Source organism: Schistocerca piceifrons, chromosome 2 (assembly GCF_021461385.2).
Source record: "Schistocerca piceifrons isolate TAMUIC-IGC-003096 chromosome 2, iqSchPice1.1, whole genome shotgun sequence".
In the NCBI taxonomy this organism is placed as follows: domain Eukaryota; kingdom Metazoa; phylum Arthropoda; class Insecta; order Orthoptera; family Acrididae; genus Schistocerca; species Schistocerca piceifrons.
Genome location: NC_060139.1, coordinates 845,459,365 through 845,478,346, shown reverse-complemented (window position 1 = coordinate 845,478,346; position 18,982 = coordinate 845,459,365). Strand labels below are relative to the sequence as shown.

General features: G+C 39.1%; 1 protein-coding gene across 3 annotated transcripts in view; it reads left to right on the top strand.

Moving 5' to 3' along the window:
- The window catches only part of LOC124777848 (suppressor of hairless protein), a 213,019-nt gene extending 194,696 nt beyond the window's left edge, over positions 1–18,323 (top strand). For all 3 annotated transcript variants that reach the window (XM_047253384.1, XM_047253385.1, XM_047253386.1), the window contains exon 2: positions 15,287–18,323. In XM_047253384.1, coding sequence (XP_047109340.1) covers positions 15,467–16,957 — 1,491 coding nt within the window. In that variant the 5' untranslated portion in view covers positions 15,287–15,466 and the 3' untranslated portion in view covers positions 16,958–18,323. The remainder of the gene's footprint in view (positions 1–15,286) is intronic.
- Positions 18,324–18,982: the final 659 nt, after the last annotated feature.

The following is an 18,982-nucleotide window of genomic DNA, read 5'->3' as shown; positions in this document are numbered from 1 at the left end:
TGTCGGCTTGTTTCACAAGGTGAAGAGTGAATTTACTCTTTTTACCCATAGCTGAAAACAAAGTAGTTACCGTCGAATGTATAGGATTCTGTTCAGTTCTAAAATTAGAACCTCCTATGTATCGAGCGCATCCTGCTTTACGCGCAATGAAAAACTCGTAAGTCAACATTGTATTTAACGAGGTCATTATTAATTCTGTATATTAAAATACAATACATAAATACCTAGAAATACTAACACGTACCTGTAGCAATAAAGCAGTGTTGGGTCTGTCAGTCAAAAACGTTACTATACAATCAAAATAGGTTTAAATCTCGGAGTATGTGTTCGCCCTGCACACTAACAATGGCGATTATCGGAGATACGAGGTTTACAGCACAAACTACATATCGCTGGAGATGTGAGGTTTTCATTATTGCCGCTAGATGGCGACAACGTTCAACTCGAAGATGGAGGGTTTCAACAGCCTATGTGGCATAATTTTCTACATTTGGTAATGCAGTTGCGTGGATTTCATTGTCAGATGGAGTTACGAGGTTTTCATTGCCTAGCGACGATATGGTACGTTTACCTGTCAATTAGTAAAACGTTTGCGTCTGTACCCGTGTATGCTGTGTTTTACTTTGCGCCATACATTCGTCGTTTTGTTAGCTGCGCGATCATTTTCCTATTGCTTGTCATTAAATATTCGCTAGGTGGAACTTCTTTCCTTAAATAGGCAACGCGTTCATTATATCGCATCGGTATTCGTTGAAAGACATGTTTCCCTTGCCAGAATATGTCCAGGGAAAGAAAACGATCGTTGTTAGTCTGCTTCTTTACACCTAACCTGCGACGACGTCTCCATCTTATGATTATTATTATTATTATTATATTTATTTATTTTTTTATGTCGCCCAATGCTCAGCCTATCTTCTGCGCTGAAATATTTTCACATTACACAACTGTGAAACTGATACAAATCCCGTTGAAGTACGATGCACAAAGCACCTCTCCCTCCCTCCCTCCCTCCCCCCCTCTCCCCCCTGTGTGCGTCTGTCTGTCTTACTCGTAAATTTTGTTAGACCGCCAGACGAAGAGGGAGATGGGAGGTGGGTAAATGACATAAGAAAACATGGAGGGGAGTGCCGTGCATGTGTGTAGCTAAATACCCAGAATGCATTGAGAAGTCTAGAGCAAGGCTCTGTCCAGCATTACGTTTGAAATAGCGAACGATGATGATGATCATAAACAACCAAGGGTCCAAGCTGGAACCACCATGCCTCAAGGTTTATAGTTAGAAAGCCTGTCGGCATTTGGTGGAAATGGAACTAAAACACTTAGTTTTCTATAGTGTAAGTAAGATTCAAATCGTGAAGCTTCTGTGGCAACTATTAGATGGTTTGTTTACTTTTGCATGTAAATATTTACATGAGCTGAATCGTTTGCAACGCCATAAAATATTCCCATTGATAATAAAACGATTTTTTAAAATGCTGGATGTCGTAAAATCTATACAATTTCTCTTTGATTTTGTGTTTATAATTATTCGTAAATTCCATTGTGCATTAACTCTTTTTTATTATTAAATGAGAAATCTATCCCAGAAACTACTATCATGAAGGATCATTACATAGATCAATGTTAAAAATCTTATGTGGATCATGTTGCTATTCATTTCATCGTATCGATAAGAAAGTTTGTCGGTTCTCTCATAGCATGTAGCTAGAGCGTACATTCACCTAGGACCAGTAACATTACGCGGAGTATTTTTATTCAAAAACTAAGTTTTAATAGCAATGACTTGCATTGCTGTATATTATGAACCGAGTAATACTGTCGCTGGCCCTCGCAGAGCATTTGTAATTTGAATGAGAAGTCCCGAAAGCTGAAATTTATCAGTTACTGATGAATTATTACAACAGCCGTAAGTTCACTTGCGCACAGAGGAACAATGGCTGTAATGTTTTGTCAGTAGTTGGGGAAATATCAGTTGAAAATAGTTCAGTGTATAGTATATTAAACATGAATGAAAAAGGACTCGGTCACCACTGTAAGGTAGTGCCAAAGATTACCCAAAAGTCGTGCATGGCATAATCCTCCGAAACGCGTAATGTGAAAGCATAATATAATAATTGTGACTTGTTAACAGGAATCTGTATTTGCAGTTGATACTCGTAATGGCCACAGTCGCGCCTAACCTAGAATGTTTGCATTGAAATTTGCGGCAATACTTAAATGCTGTCGACGTGAATTGAAGTGACTATTTTCATTCCGGGAAACAGTCTGATCTAGTTGGCGGATGCTGACAATTTTAAGCCGCTGAGATTGATTGTTTTGTGCGATGAATGCTGAAATCGCTTAAACGAATCGGGCTCTCCGTGTGTTGATTCCGCCCGGGAGGAATAAATCGGCAGTGGCTGGCTGTGTGTGTGTGTGTGTGTGTGTGTGTGTGTGTGTCGGCGCTGTTGTTTTTGGCCCGTGCCGCTTCCTGGGGCAGACTGTTGGCCTGCCAGCCGCGCGTGGGAACCGAACGGCGCGCGCGGCTTGTGGCCGCAAACTCGACAAACGCGAATTTCCAAATGATGCTGCGTAATTGCAGCAAAATAATTAAACTCTCGGCACGCTTCATTTAAAATCGCCGTTGCAGGGAGCTGCTCGCTGCACCGAAACACGCGTACACAATTGCAGGCGGTATGTCACACGGTCGCAGAGTTTCAGCGCTCTAATGTAGCAATAACCAATATTGTTTGGAGGGTGCCGCGCAAGAGGCGTTTTATTAACCTCTGAACGCAACATGATCTCTACATCTGGAAGCAGTAACTGTGGGTAATCTGAAGATGCAGAAACTCGTTGGTGGATTTCGCTTTTTTTTCCCCTATGTACGAAGAGAGCTTGTTGAAAACTAACGCCTCCGAATTTTTATGTGAAAACTAGAGCTTTTTTAAATAAAACAAACGTTATTAACATTCTGCATCTATGTTCTTCATCTCTACATATTTTGCAGTCCTCTGCCGCTACCTCCGAACTGCAGCGTGTTGCATAGCGGTGTGGAATGTAACTACGCTCTGTTTTAATGTCCTTCATGACAATCCATCCTGGGCTTCCATTTCTTCAAGATAATACCCGCCCGCACACGGCGAGAGTTTCTACTAACTGCCTTCGTGCTTGCCGGACACTACGTTGACAGCAAGGTTGCCGGATCTACACCCAATTGTCCGCCCTTTTTTAGAATACTGCTTTAGTGTATATTACTCGGCGAAACACTATACAATGCATGGCATTGGGTACTTCGTACCAGAATTAGCTATTTTCTGACGTATTCCATTCGGCGATTGAACAAGCGGAAAAGTTACGGTCTCGCTGCCTCTGTAAGCGACCTTAACTCTCTTGATCCATACGCGAAGTACACGTTGGCGGCAGCAGAATTTAACTCCTCAGATACCGATTCTCTACCCCTACAGAACACTGTCTTGGTGTCGCCTCTCATCCGGATCCATATTTACGTTTCCTGAGCATATCTGTTGCACTTTAGTACGGACTAGACAAATGTGTTGTGATCCTACCAACTGCATTTCTGTATTCGTTGAATGCCTGCTGTCGATGCCTACTTGATAGCCACGCCAAACACAGGAGCTTAAACTGCAATCAGTCCCACCGGCGATTTCTGTGCTTTTCCCGTTACGAATTCGTAGTTCTTTCCAGGAACTGTTCCAACAAATCAGATTCTTTCATTCGCCTTCCCTACTACAGGTGTGTGTGTGTGTGTGTGTGTGTGTGTGTGTGTGTGTGTGTGTGTGCGTGTGCGTGTGCGTGCGTGCGCATGATTTCTTATCGCTTTTTAGTACCACTTCATATACCTTTGTTAGTATTGATTCTAAATATTTAAAGGGGATGTTCGCCAGTAGTCCTGTAGTCGGATACTACGGCTGCTTTTTCTGTTTTATGGTCATTGTCTTGCATTTATATACGTTAGGAAGAGGTTATCCTGCTACTTTATTGCAGTTATTGTAACTGTGTCGCAAACTTAGAAAGTGCCTTTTGGAGCAACCTCCACAGCTGTTTGGCAGAGCTCTACAGTGTAATTTTGTGAACTAGTCTGATACAGTTGATTATTAGGCCCCTCCGTTATAAAGTCAGTTGGATTATAGATTGGAGATATTATTAGACCACCTTCGGTGATAAAGCTTATTCCGTATCTTCATATGTTTGATGCGAACATAAACCCTGTAGTTAGCAGAAAGATAACTTCAAGCAAAATCATTCAGATCTCGCTCTGTTGTTACTTAGTGCACAAATGACCGTTTAGTATCCGCGCTAGGCTATGTGAGGACCCGTATTCATCATTGTCCTTGTCACACATGGGAATGATGAAGAGCGGGAAAAATGACTGTTTGTCCCATACGTGTCTTAATGTCTCTCCTGTTAGTATCGAGCCGGCCGGAGTGGACGAGCGGTTCTAGGCGCTACAGTCCGGAACCGCGCGACATCTACGGTCGCAGGTTCGAATCCTGCCTCGGGCATGTATGTGTGTGAAGTCCCATAGTGCTCAGAGCTTTTGTTACTATCGATCTTCCGGGAAGTGCACATCGAACAGCTGTGTCTTTCGAGTAAAGCTTCATTTAATTTGGTCAGTCGTTCTAGTCAGATAATATCGTCTTCCTTTCAAAGATTCACTTGTAAAAAAAAGGTTGAACATTTGCGCAAATATCAGTCCGACAGCATCTGTCAGTTTCGAATCTTAACAGCGCGAATCGGATTTTCTAAACTTGCTCCTATGTTGGTAATTAAGATTGATCTCAAACACTTTAGCAGTACAGAAGAATAGTCCACATAAGGTTCTTGTACGCTCTCTTTTCTGCAGCAGTACTACATTTCATCGAAATACTCCCAGTCGTGCATCTCGTTATTATTTCTCCGCAGCTTATGTCGTGTATTCGTGTAGCTTCATATTGATTAACAAATATTCAAAAGCTATCGGATGCATCCTACACATGCACATTGTTTCATGAACCAATAAGGCTACATGTCATTCGTTGTATGATGACGACGACCTGTAAAGCTGGGAGGAAGAGGTTGGTCGTAACGCCCCGTCGACAACGAGGTCATTAGAGACGGTGCACGAGTTCGGAACAGGGAAGGATGGAGAAGCAAAGCGCCCGTACCCTTTCGAAGGAACCAACCCGGCATGGCATTTGCCTAAAGCGATTTAGAGAAGTAACGGAAAACCTGAATCAGGATGGCCGGATGACGCGGGTTTGAACAGTCTTCCTTCAGCACATTAAAGGACTGGTTGGCTGCAACGGATATTAGGTCAAGGTGGCAAGGATTGTATAAATAACGCTTCCCGGAAGTCAGGTGTACAGAGGGGCAAGAGTTCGTTGGGAGGCCGTGGCAGACGTTAGCCACTTCCTAGTAAAACTGGGTAGGATCTGTTTAGATGTCGCTCCGTACTTCCTTGAAAAGCAGTTCATTTTTACTTTCGCTATGTTCGTTTATCTGCGGGTAAATTATATGTTAATTCAGGCGACATACGATACTAAAAATCACAGACGGATAGTGTTCTTCCGCGTCATCGGTGTTCCACTCGTACAAGAAAAAATTGATGTATAATACGAAAAAAAGTGTGCAAAGAAAGCTTTATAGTCTGGGAAACCACAGCCACGGCAAATCATGCTGAGAAATACAACCGCTTCAGTTGTAAAATCATTTCATTCTTAGGCAGTACCGGTTTGACAGCTGCATCTTGAAGTGCAAAGCTGTATACAGGCTGAAAACAATCACGTAGAAAATAGTCCCAAACCTAAGACGAAGCGTAATAAAAATGTACTCACTGGATTCAATTCATGACCCACATGAAATATCACATGAAAACCCAGCATTCATAGTCAATCGTGTGTGGTTCGATTTAGTTAACTTACGTTGTTCCTAAACAACACGTTAGTAGTTTCTCTTTCTGCCTGTCTAATTATCATGCCATGTGCCAGTTACTTGCGTTGCTAGCTAAATCTTCGAGTCACGATGACGCCTGCTTGATACAGTTTTATTATTATTTTGAGTTTTAATGAGAAATTTACCAAGTTTATTTCCCTTGATACCGTATAGATTATTATGGCGCCCAAAGTTTTTAAATAGTGAACTGTCACCTAGATAACCATTCGATAGTGGGTGTTCACGACTACATGTTGACGTTCCTCCTTATTAATTGTGGCATTACATAAAATTTCCTCTTCATTGTTTCTTACCCTTCTCCATACGTTTTACGGGAGACTTTTCCACCATATCTTATTTCTTGTAGCACATAGGCTATTTTAGAGGACAGTCAGTTAACCATTGAAGCACTCCTAAAATTTTTGGTTTTTAAATAAATCTTTTTTTGGAAACCAGTAATTTTTCTTCGTAAAATTTCGCGTTGCAATAGAAAAGAGGAAAAACGATCAGTGCTATTTTAATAACAATGCCGACAGAAACTAACAACAAACACAAGGTGTGAGAATTAATAACAGCAATGCTGAGACAATGTACCTGTTACCATGTGGCGTGGCCTAATGGATGGTACGCATGTACATGAGTTGTACGAGACTTGCCCTATTTATCTGTATGGTAGTTTTTCGCTGTTGTCGCCGGACAATAATTGTATTACAGAAAGCCACCATCCGTGGTCTGGTGGTAGTTTACGATGTGCGGTATCAATGAAGTACAGTGCCCCATTTGTTTTAAAATTATTAAAAACGGGACAAGCCACGACAAACCTTCTACATGATACAAGGAGAAAACAATTCATTCAAAGATTACAGTGAAGATAGAGTAGCTAATCTGTTGCTTGTGTATATAAAATGCCTTTCTCTGCTAATAGATTTTGTTAAAGGTCAATTTAATGATAAATACAGAACTTCATCATCAGTTTTCACCCTTTATCACAGACCATTCGTAATGTCCAAATAGCGCTATGATCGTTGTACCGGCTGAGTTTTCTTATATTTGCACAGTTAATTTAATATTTTGATTCTGTGTATCTTGAAACTGAAGGAGTCAAAATTTCAATTTTTACGTTCGTTACAGGAAAAACCAAATTTTGGTTATTTCAGAAACAGGTTATTTTGAGAGGTTTTAACACTCTGTTTAAGCTGGCCTTGAAGGGGAAAAAAAGGTATAACCGAAAACCAGTTGTTTCAGCCATAACCGCCATTGCTGCCATGAACGTGAGTTCACGTAATTTTTTTATATACATACTGACTTGACTCCAGTGAGTGCGTTTTGTATTACGGTTTCGTCGTAGATTTTGGATTATTTATTTTTCTGCGTGATTGCTTTCCACTTACGTACAGATTTGCATCTGAAGATGCAGCTGTAAAAGCTGTGAAACCGGCAGTGCCTAAGAATAAACGGATTTTACAGCTGATGCGATTTCTATTTGTCAACACAAAAAAGCGATTGCAGTTGCGCGCGCGTGCTTAAGGGGGGTGGTGGATGGGTATGGCTTTGGTACTGTAGAGATCGAATAGTAAAAAAAGTTTTTGCTTAATTGGCCGACTACGGATCCAAAAGTCACTTATCACCTTATTCATCTCTGGTAATGTTCGAAGATTTAAAATATTTGGAAAACAAAAATTTTGGCTTATGTACTATACCCACTCAGCCATCTCAACAGCATAATGTCAATTATGACGATACGAGCGTAAGGACAACACAGTCCCTGAGTGAAGAAAATCTCCAGTTTGTCCAGGAATAGAACCCAGACCCATTTGCTTAGCAATCTGTTGCACTGACTGTGCAGTACTTAGGTGGACATGATGTGACATATGCTGAGCTGAAACTTGGTTTGGAGTCTACATTAAAGTGTAGACCTCCCTATAACTGGCAAGGTAAATCAGTTTAAATGTCAGAACAAGATAATGGCTTACCATCTCCAATAAGACCGTGCCTAGTGAAGCACTGTCGTATACAAACAAACAAACAAACCCACGGACTGGCAACAGCTTCACGAAACTCAAATGTAACATTCATAATCTCTGTAAACCCCCTAGATGGCACAAAATGTTTACTAGATTGACTTAGCAAATCCAACTGACTGCCTGGAATTCAACAGTCGTATAAGTTATCTGAGATTATTTATTTATTTATTAAGTTAAATGACACAGGACTTCCTTTCCAATTCTCTCAGGTGCTTCTCAGCAACTGGGGTGCCGTCCATATGAGAGAGAGTCTGTGCTATGGTTAAACGACGCTATGTTTCTACGATCTTCTTGCATGAATGCGTAATTCAAACCTTCAGCTTTCCTTATGCTGTCTTCTATTGTCTCACCAGACTGGTCGACAAGTGTCTAGATAGAAGTATTACTTAGGACCAGAATTTTCTCAGGTACTCGGCAAGATGTTTCACTAAGGTAAGACGGTTTTTACCTTTCGATATGGGCGATTTTGTAATTTTTTTTTTTTTTTTTTTTTAAAGAAAGCTTAGAGTGATACATTTCTGCTTGCTCAGCATTTTCCGAATTTTGTTATTGAATCAAGGTGGGTCTTTTCACCCCTTAATCTACTTACTCCACACATGCTTGTCCAGAGCATGATTTGCAGTCAGTTTAAACTCTGCCCATGATTCTTCTTCATCCATCATTTTGGATCTAATGATTCATTCTCTATATAGGGTCAAATAACTACATTGACGAAAAAAATTGCAACACAAAGCAGGAGTTGTACGACTTGAAATTGGTAGGTGTGTTTCTACATCAGAAAGATAATGCCTATTCAAATTTCGCACCAGTTGGATAAGAGTAGCACTAGTAGCACCACTATGAGGATTCAAATCAAATTTGAATTAAATACGTGCTGTAATGCAGCCGTGAGCGTTAGTTACCACTGAGATTGGACATGGTGTGTTGATGTTAGTCAAGAATGCCTTTAAGGCGACAAAGATGCCATTATCAACACGTCACTAAATTTGAGAAAGGGATGTGTAGTTGGGCTGGGAGAAGTTGGATGTTCCTTCTGCGAAACTGCAGAAAGACTTGGCAGGAATGTAGCCACTATAAGTGATTGCTGGCAGCAGTGGTCATGAGAATGGAGGGTTGCAAGAATATGAGGCTCCGAACGGCCATGTGGTTCTACCGAGAGAGAATTCCATTGTGTTCAGCATATGGCTCCGGCACATTATACTGCAGCTCCAGCAGCAACTTGACCAGCAGTTGGCACAACAGTAAAACAATGAACTGTTCGGATACTTTAAGGACAGCTCTGAGTCGGATGCCCTGTAGCATGCATTCCACTGACCCCGAACCACCATCCCATGTTACTTCAGTGGTATCAATTGAGAGCTCATTGGAGGGCAGGGTAGAGATATGTTGTGTTTCATGATGAAAGCTGGTTTTGCCTCAGTGCCAGTGATGGCTGTGGGTTTTTAGGAGGAGGCCAGTTACAACCTTGTAACCAACCTGCATGTGTGTTAGACACACAGGACATACACTGGAGATTTTGTATGACTGCAGGAGCACTCTCATGATATCCCATTCACACTGACTTCAAATTTGTATGTAAGTCTAGTTATTCGAACTGTTGTGCTGCCCCTCATGAACAGCATTCCATGGAATGTTTCCAACAGGATAACACTGGACCGAATACCGCCGCTGTAAGCCAACTTGCTCTACCGTGTGTCTGTATGTTGCCTTGGCGTGCTTGATCACAAGATCTGTCTCCAGTCAAGCACTATATGAGACATCATCAGACGACAACTCCAGTGTCATCAACAAACAGCATTAAACGTCCCTGTATTGACCAACCAAATGCAACAGGCATCTAACTTCAACCTGCAAACTGACATCTGATATGTTTACAATACAATGCATGCTTGAATTCAACATTCTGGTAGCTATGCCATTATTAATGTACCAGTACTTCACATTGCCAATGACTTACGTCACATTTACATTAACTTGTGATCACACAATGTTAATCACTTAAATATGTTACTTACAAGGGAACCTCCCTATCGCACCCCCCCCCCTCAGATTTAGTTATAAGTTGGCACAGTGGATAGGCCTTGATAAACTGAACACAGATCAATTGAGAAAACAGGATGAAGTTGTGTGGAACTATGAAAAAAATAAGCAAAATATACCAACTGAGTAGTTCAAGGGAAGATAGGCCAACATAAGCAACATATTGGAGTATGTGAGTTTCGGAGCGCCGTGGTCCCGTGGTAGCGTGAGCAGCTGCGGAACGAGAGGCCCTTGGTTCAATTCTTCCCTTGACTGAAAATTTTACTTTCTTTATTTTTGCATAGTTATTATCTGTCCGTTCGTTCATTGACATCTCTGTTCACTGTAATAAGTTTAGTGTCTGTGTTTTGCGACCGCACCGCAAAACCGTGCGATTAGTAGGCGAAAGGACGTGCCTCTCCAATGGGAACAGAAAACATTTGATCGCAAGGTCATAGGTCAGCCGATTCCTCCACAGCAAAATACGTCTGATATATTCTATACGACACTGGTGACGGCATGTGCTTCACATGACAGGAATATGTTGTCGACCCACCTAACTTGTACGCTTGGCGAATGGGTAAAAAGATTCTTCTACCTTGCCCGATTTAGGTTTTCTTGTGGATGTGATAATCACTCCCAGAAAAGTGATGAAAACATAAGAGTTTGTCACATAAACTGAAAATAAAAAATTAAACTTTTCGCTCGATGGAAGATTTGAACCAAGGACCTTTCGTTTCGCAGCTGCTCACGTTACCACGAGACCACGGTGCTCCTGCGTTCCCATTGTCCTTAATGTTGCCTATCTTCCCTTGAACTACTCAGTTTGTATATTTCCTGTTTTCTCAATTGATCTGTGTTCAGCTTTTCAAGGCCTATCCACTGTGCCAACTTATAACTAAATCTGAGGGGGGTGCGATGGGGAGGTTCCCTTGTTAGACAAATGTGTTACCAAAACTTCATTACTCTACATTAATTATTTTTTGGTGCTGCGATTTTTTCATCATGCATTCATCTGCTTGTTCCAGCATACATACTCAACAAGCCTTCTTTATGTCTTTATTAACTTTACTAAACATTGTCACTTTGATATCATGATCACTAGTTTCTGTGTCTATACTGCCAGTAAAGTCAGGTGTGTTTGTAACTACAATGTCTAAAATATTGTGAGCGCATTATAATATAATCCATAGCCAAAACTAGACTCTCTTATTGTCATAATTTGGATCCATGCCTTGCACGTATTGTTTATGATAGGGGTTTCGTTGCCATCCCACCAATCCTTACCAGATATTTTCTTAGGAATGTGAACTTCACAAGAAAGTTGATGGGTTTGTTGATGGATTATCTGTCACACCATCTATTGCATTCTCGTGAAACTCTTGTGTGAATACTTCTGTGTTGAGAATGTTTGCCAGCTCTGTGTGGCTTTAACAATACATTAAGTCATGTTCATTTGAACAGTACTATGAATAAATTAACTCCAAATCGAATACCAATTTTGTTTACAGAGAGTACAGTTTGGAACTGGCCTCTTCCTTAGCTTGCATTTATCATGAATTTCTTGCCGATGGCAAAGTCCTAAGTGACTCGATAAAGAGCATAGATGACTCCTGTACATAAGAAGGGAAAAAAAATGGACCCGCAAAATTACAGACTATTATCCTTAGCATTAGTTTGTTGCAGAATTCCTGAGCTTATTGTAAATGTACATATGATAAATTTTCTTAAGACATAAAACTTATGTTCACAGATTAGCACGGATTTAGAAGGCATCTCTTGTGCAAAACTAAAGCTTACCCTTTTCTTGCATGATATCCTACAAAGAATGGAAGAAGGGCAACAAGCATATTCTATATTGCTAGATTTCCAGAAAGCATTTGATCTGGTGCCCCACTGCAGTGTTAATGTAGGTCCGAGCACATGGAATAGATTCTCAGACATGCAATTTGCTTGAACAACTGGTTAATAGTACAGTTAAATACATTGTCCTGTATTGCAAGTGTTCATTTGAGTGATTGCAGAAGCATACAGGATGACTTAGAATTTCTATACAGGATCACTTAGAATTTCTATGTAGTGTGATAAATGGCAACTAGCTCTTAATGTGGAAAATGTAAGTTAATGCAGATGAGTAGGGAAAACAATCCTATAATGTTGGAATACAGTATTAATGGTGTGTTGCTTGACACAGTCACCTCGATTAAATATCTATGTGTAACATTGCAGAGCAGTATGAAATTGAACGAGTACATAAGTTTGGTAATGGGGAAGACAAATACTCAACTACAGTTTATTGGGAGATTTCTAGGAAAGTATAGTTCAGTGATAAACGAGATAATGTACATAACGTTTGTGCAAACCATCCTTGAGTACTGTTAAAGTTTTTTGAATCCCTAGAAGGTCGGATCAAAGGAAGATATTAGAGCAGTTCAGTGGCATGCTGCTAGATTTGATAGTGGCAGGTTTAATCAGTATGCAATTATTACAGAGGTGCTTTGTGAACTCAAATAGGAATCTTTGGAGGGAAGATTTCATTCATTTCATGAAACACTATTGTGGAAATTCATAGAGAAACGACATTGCAGCTAACTCCAGAATGATTCTGCTACCACCAACATATATTTTGTGTAAGGACAATGGAGACAGAATAAGAGAAATAAGGGCTTTTACAGAGGCTTTTAGATCAGCATTTTCCCCTCACTCCATTTATAAAGGGAACAGGAAAGGGAATGACTAGTAGCGGTATGAGGTACCTCCACCATGTAAGTGGCATGCTTGCACTGAGACTTATGGTCAGCATTTTGAACAATTGCTGTTGCTTTCCAAGTGTTTTATAGATTTTTCTTGCCGTTAGAAAAACTAAACATTTGTTTCTGGTTATTTCTGCCTAATCTCAAAACAATTTAGGATGCTCTACCAAGTGTGTAACTTTGTCCCTAACAGTTTTCAGTGGTTGTATAACTTTGTGCATGTAGCATCCTTTAGCAAAAGCCAGAAAATCAGACTTGTAGTGAATTCTTTTAGAGCATCTAATTAGGAGCATTGGCAATTTCGTACGGAACAACAAAATCAGATCAAAATCAAAGACTTAACCAATTTCAGATGTGTTCTATACTGAATTTAACGAAAGATTGAAATGATGTCTGAGGAAGTACTTTTTGGAATAAAATCTACATTTAAATTTCAACATAAGAGAAAATATCTGGCAGCTTTGTCCAACATGCATCTTGCACAATGAACATGAAGTTGAAACATGAGAAATTCATGAAGGGAAAACTTGAGAAATTCACTTGAGAAATTCACTTGAGAAATGTGGTCCTACATATCACTATTGTCCACAGTCTGAAAACAGATTTTTTTTATGATAACTGGGGACATACAGATGTAGAACTTGGACAAGCAGTGTTTCAGTACTGCATAAAGTGGTGACAGAATTTTTATGTTAATAAAGTTAGTGCATAAAGCTTTCATTGACTCAAAGGTGGGTTTGAACAAAACAGCGATTTACTAGGTGTGGCCATATTGGAGGTGGTTTTACCTTGCCTTCTTCAGACCTTTGAACTATCTGGGAATCTATTCCATGTGCCTGGACCTACACTAACACTGCAGTAGGGCACCACATCAAATTCTTTCTGGAAATCTAGCAATATAGAATCTGCCTGTTGCCCTTCTTCCATTCTTTGTAGGATATCATGCGAGAAAAGGGTAAGCTTTAGTTTTGCACAAGAGATCCCTTCTAAATCCATGCTGATCTGTGAATAGAAGTTTTATGTCTTAAGAAAATTTATCATATGCAAATTTACAATAAGCTCAGGAATTCTGCAACAAACCAATGCTAAGGATAATGGTCTGTAATTTTGCAGATCCATTTTTTATTGGGGAACCAACACTATAATGTTTGCACCAAACCTTGGTTCAGCTTGATGTTTCGCACATTAACAAATCATTGTCAAGGGGGAAGAAGTGATAAATGATAAATCAAATACCAGGACTTAGCAGTGATCATAGAAAGTAGATTCAAATATGACCATGGATGTTGGCGTTTAGGAAAGGTATGAATTTGTAACTATATGATGATACATTGTAAAGCTTTAGTTATTAATCCTCTCTGTGATCGAACACAGTTATTCCTCTCACATTGCTCCTATACCTATCATGCTTCTTCATGGTCCACCCTTGCAACCCACGCCCTTCTTACCATGGAGAACGACAGTTGTTATTCCGTACTGATGATCCAGTGTGTGATCTGTCATGAGCAACATGTGATCAGTGTGCAAATTTAGAAAGTTTTGGTTTTTGTTGCTGGTTTTCCATCATGCATAAAATTGTTAGAAGATAATTCATTTTGAAGGACTATGTAATGTTTCAATAATCGTAATGTCTCGGTATGTACCTTATCAGTTATAAATGTAATCACATCTGTAACAGCATTCCAACCCATTCCTGAAAAGTTAAGGAGTTCAAGTCATACAACAACAATTATAGCTTACAGCCATATTTGTAGTACCCGTATGCTGTTTCATTTATCATAGATAGGCAGCATTCCATCTCCAGTCCATGGTCAGATCAGGGACCACTGCCAAATTTGGGCCACATGAAAACTGGAATGCAAACCCTTTTACCTCTCGGGTGCAGATTTAATGAAGGTTTACTGTATGTAGAACAGCATCATGGTGTAAAATAACTGTACCAACATTTTGATATTGTTTGCAATGGCCTTCGCCTTATCTGAACCCAGAGGAACCTTCACTGACAGTTATTTTACAGCATGACATATTCAGATCCAGATAACTTTTATATTACCTGATTCTGGATGTAGTAAGCCTATGGACATATATCTCTTGATGGTTGTACTATTTGTAAAAATGATATCTTCTGCCAAGAAACAGTCTCATGAATGAATGTTACGCAGTTTTCCACATATTAAATCTTACAATACATTCCTGTTTGGTTTTCAACCGATACAGCCTCATTGCAGTAATATGTTGAAGTTAAGTACTCACTTTGTAGATTAATTATATGTTAAAATTAAATCTCAATTAAAATCAATATGGAAGGAGATCTCTTATTGCTTGGAAATGTAAAGCAACTCCCAAATGAATATTCTAAAGAGAAATAACAATGTAAAATTTTGTAAATGAACCTTGACTGGCATATACAGTGATTTGTTGAAATGTTTTGTGTGAACTTCCTCTAATTTGATTAAATTGATATTCAGAAGTACATCATATGTTTATATGTGAATGATGAGGCTTATCCAACACAGATTTCATTTCTTTTGTTTGAATATTTTATATAAAATGTTAACACTTTCTTTTTCTGTTTTGCAGTTTCCTGAAACCCATTTCACTCCTTTCGGAAGAGGACGACGAACTGCTGATGTTGGTCATTGGCTCTGCATACATTGCCCACATGAGAGGTAACTAATGACCATGCTTCATGAAGAGTGTGTAATAACATCTCATTACACAGAAGCTGGAGTTCCTGTGTCCCTTTGAGACAGCACCACAATGCCTCACCAGTTTGGACTCCCCACTATGGCGCATAGTATGCAAACTCCACCTTCACCACCAAATTTCTTTGAAAGGTTCAGTTCCATGTTGTACAGACCAGATGAGCAGAGACTTACTAGGGAGGCGATGGAAAGGTATTTGAGGGAGAGAAGTGATATGGTGATCGTGATACTTCATGCCAAAGTAGCCCAGAAATCTTATGGAAATGAGAAACGCTTTTTCTGTCCACCTCCCTGTATATACCTTTTTGGTGAAGGGTGGAGGATGCGCCAGGAGCAAATGCTGAGAGAGGGAGAAACAGAACAAGCAGCTCAACTTTGTGCATTTATTGGTATTGGAAACTCTGATCAAGATATGCAGCAGCTGGACTTGAACAATGGTAAGCAGTATTGTGCTGCAAAAACATTGTACATTTCAGATTCAGATAAACGTAAACACTTCATGCTCTCTGTGAAAATGTTCTATGGAAACGGCCATGACATAGGCGTTTTTCATAGCAAAAGAATCAAAGTGATATCAAAACCATCGAAAAAGAAGCAGTCTCTGAAGAACGCTGATCTGTGCATAGCTAGTGGTACCAAAGTGGCTCTCTTCAATAGACTTCGCTCTCAGACTGTAAGCACAAGATACCTTCATGTCGAAAATGGCAACTTTCATGCAAGTTCAACACAGTGGGGAGCATTTACAATTCACCTGCTGGACGACAACGAATCAGAGTCAGAGGAATTCGCAGTTCGTGATGGTTATGTGCACTACGGAAGTACAGTGAAACTTGTTTGCAGTGTCACAGGTATGGCTCTTCCACGCCTCATAATACGCAAAGTTGATAAACAGATGGCACTCTTAGAAGCAGATGATCCAGTGTCTCAGCTGCACAAATGTGCTTTTTATATGAAAGATACTGAAAGAATGTACTTGTGTTTGTCACAGGAACGAATTATACAGTTTCAAGCAACACCTTGCCCAAAGGAACCAAATAAGGAAATGATAAATGATGGTGCATGTTGGACTATTATTAGTACTGATAAAGCAGAGTATCAGTTTTTTGAAGGCATGGGACCAGTTCGTGCTCCAGTGACTCCAGTTCCAGTCGTTCATAGCTTGCATTTGAATGGAGGAGGTGATGTCGCAATGCTCGAACTTACTGGTGAAAATTTCACACCTAACCTACAAGTGTGGTTTGGAGATGTGGAAGCTGAAACAATGTATAGGTGCCAGGAGAGTATGTTATGTGTAGTGCCCGAAATCTCGTCATTCAGAGGGGAGTGGTTGTGGGTGCGTCAGCCGACACAAGTACCCGTTTCTTTGGTAAGAAATGATGGGATTATTTATGCGACGGGCTTGACGTTCACCTATACCCCAGAGCCCGGCCCGAGACCGCATTGTCCACCGGCAGAAGACATTATGCGAAGTGGCCAAACCAGTCGAATGCCAGCATTGCCCGATATGGCTTGGGGTCACCATCCTCCTCCTCAAGGAGGACTGTGAAAAAGACTTACTTCGTAAAAGCACTTGTAGATATGTAAGGTGTATGACAGAGCCTAGGTATTGTAAAGAGCACTCTCTTGTATTACAATCAGATTATGCTTTGTCTATCCATGTGATAAATTGCAGATTCCTAAAGACATATATGTCACAGAGAATTAAACTTATTTTATTTCATTTGAACCTGATCATTAATGTGAGTAACATTTATGATCTAGTTGACTGTAATTTTTGTATTATACAATGTGTATTGTATTGTTTTGTAATGTCTTAAGTAATGTATTTACTTATCAGAGACGGAGTCCTTTATAGCAGAAAATCATTTATCTTGCTTATATACAAGCGAACATAAAAATGACAAATATGGCAGCATAAAAATATACTTTAAAATAAACAAAAGACAGCTATTTTATAAATGGCCTTGTGTGTTTGTATGTTACAATTCAGACTGAGATGTAAAATATATACTTCTATACTATGGGCTAACTGCACCGATCATTGTGGTAAATAAATAAAAAAAAATAGTGTTTCTGAAGGTCTTGAATTTTGCATAAGGAAACCACAGCTTTTAAAACATGATCAGGAATATGAAAATTCATTCTTTTCTTATACAAACTGTGTTATATAGTTACAGTGTAAAACTAAAATTCATTGTGAGCTATAGAATACTTTATTCCAGTAATAATTCAATATTTTTTTTGTGATTTGGAAATGTATTCAAAAAATTAAAACACAAGGCCTAAATATAGTCCTATGTGATTCTTATGTAGTTTTCTTTGCTTTAGACATTTTCACAAATATGTTCATAAATGTATGAAACTGATAAGAGATGAAAAAGTGGTGGTCTGTGATTCTGCGGACAACATTGCTGCATAAAAAATTGGTTGAGGGTGATACACACTGACAACAGCAATAAAATGTAACTGCATTTATATACTAATACTTATAAATAAATGACACAAATTTATATTTTTATTAAGAGCGGTAGCAATGTACAGTACAATTTTATATAGGAATATATATATATCTATAATTTTGCATTGCAGTGATGTAGTTAGCTCTTTATAAGAATTGACAAATAATGTATTATGAACACAATTTAATGTGAATTCTACTTAGTGAATGCTGTATTTGAATTTACCTGCAGAATTAAAATGTCACCACCTACACCCCCACCTGTATAGATACAGCTTTTTGGCAGAGTGGTTTTAATTTTCTTCAATTGTGTTATTGATTTTTTGCCGTGTTTTTGTTATTTAATGAAAGATTATATGCTATAAAATAGTGAAACTGAGTGTGGAAGTATGAAAGTTGCCAGTTTTGTGAAATGAGTGTATGTTTAAAAATATATATTTGCATCCAATTTTAACCCTGAGTTGTTTCATTGCTTCCTTTTCTGTATTCTTTAGAGTAAAATATATGCTGTCTACCAACATCTTGGTAATTGGTACTCGATTAGAGTAGAATCTTTCAGCAACGTGATATTCATCGGCATTTCCAACTTGCAGTATACAATAATTAATCAAAATTGATAGAATATCGTTACATTCTAATTAAGAACATTACTTGACAAACCTATAAGAAGCAAATGACACATCATTTTTTTTCTCTGAGTAAATTCGTATAGCTTAGTGTCATGATTGTGTACACTGACAGTATGATAATAGGACTGGTGTTATACACACTAAAGCTTGTCTTTTACCATCACATGATCTTCAGAAAAGAACCTTAAACAAAAGGCCAAACACTACATTAATAACAGACAGAATAGTAATGTATTGGCTTGTTTATGGGAATGCTATGAACTTAAAAGTGTAGAAGTTTCAAAACTCATAATCACTCATTTCCTTTACGCAAGCTATGTCCCATGAGGCCTTCCATTTAATTTCTGACTAATACTACAGGATATAACCATGTAACAGCCACATGAAAACTTCACAATGTCTAAAAATTAGTTAATGACGTGTAAACCCAATATGATCTTGCAAGTGATTCTTCAATTTCTCCAGGCGAATTTTATGAAGAAAT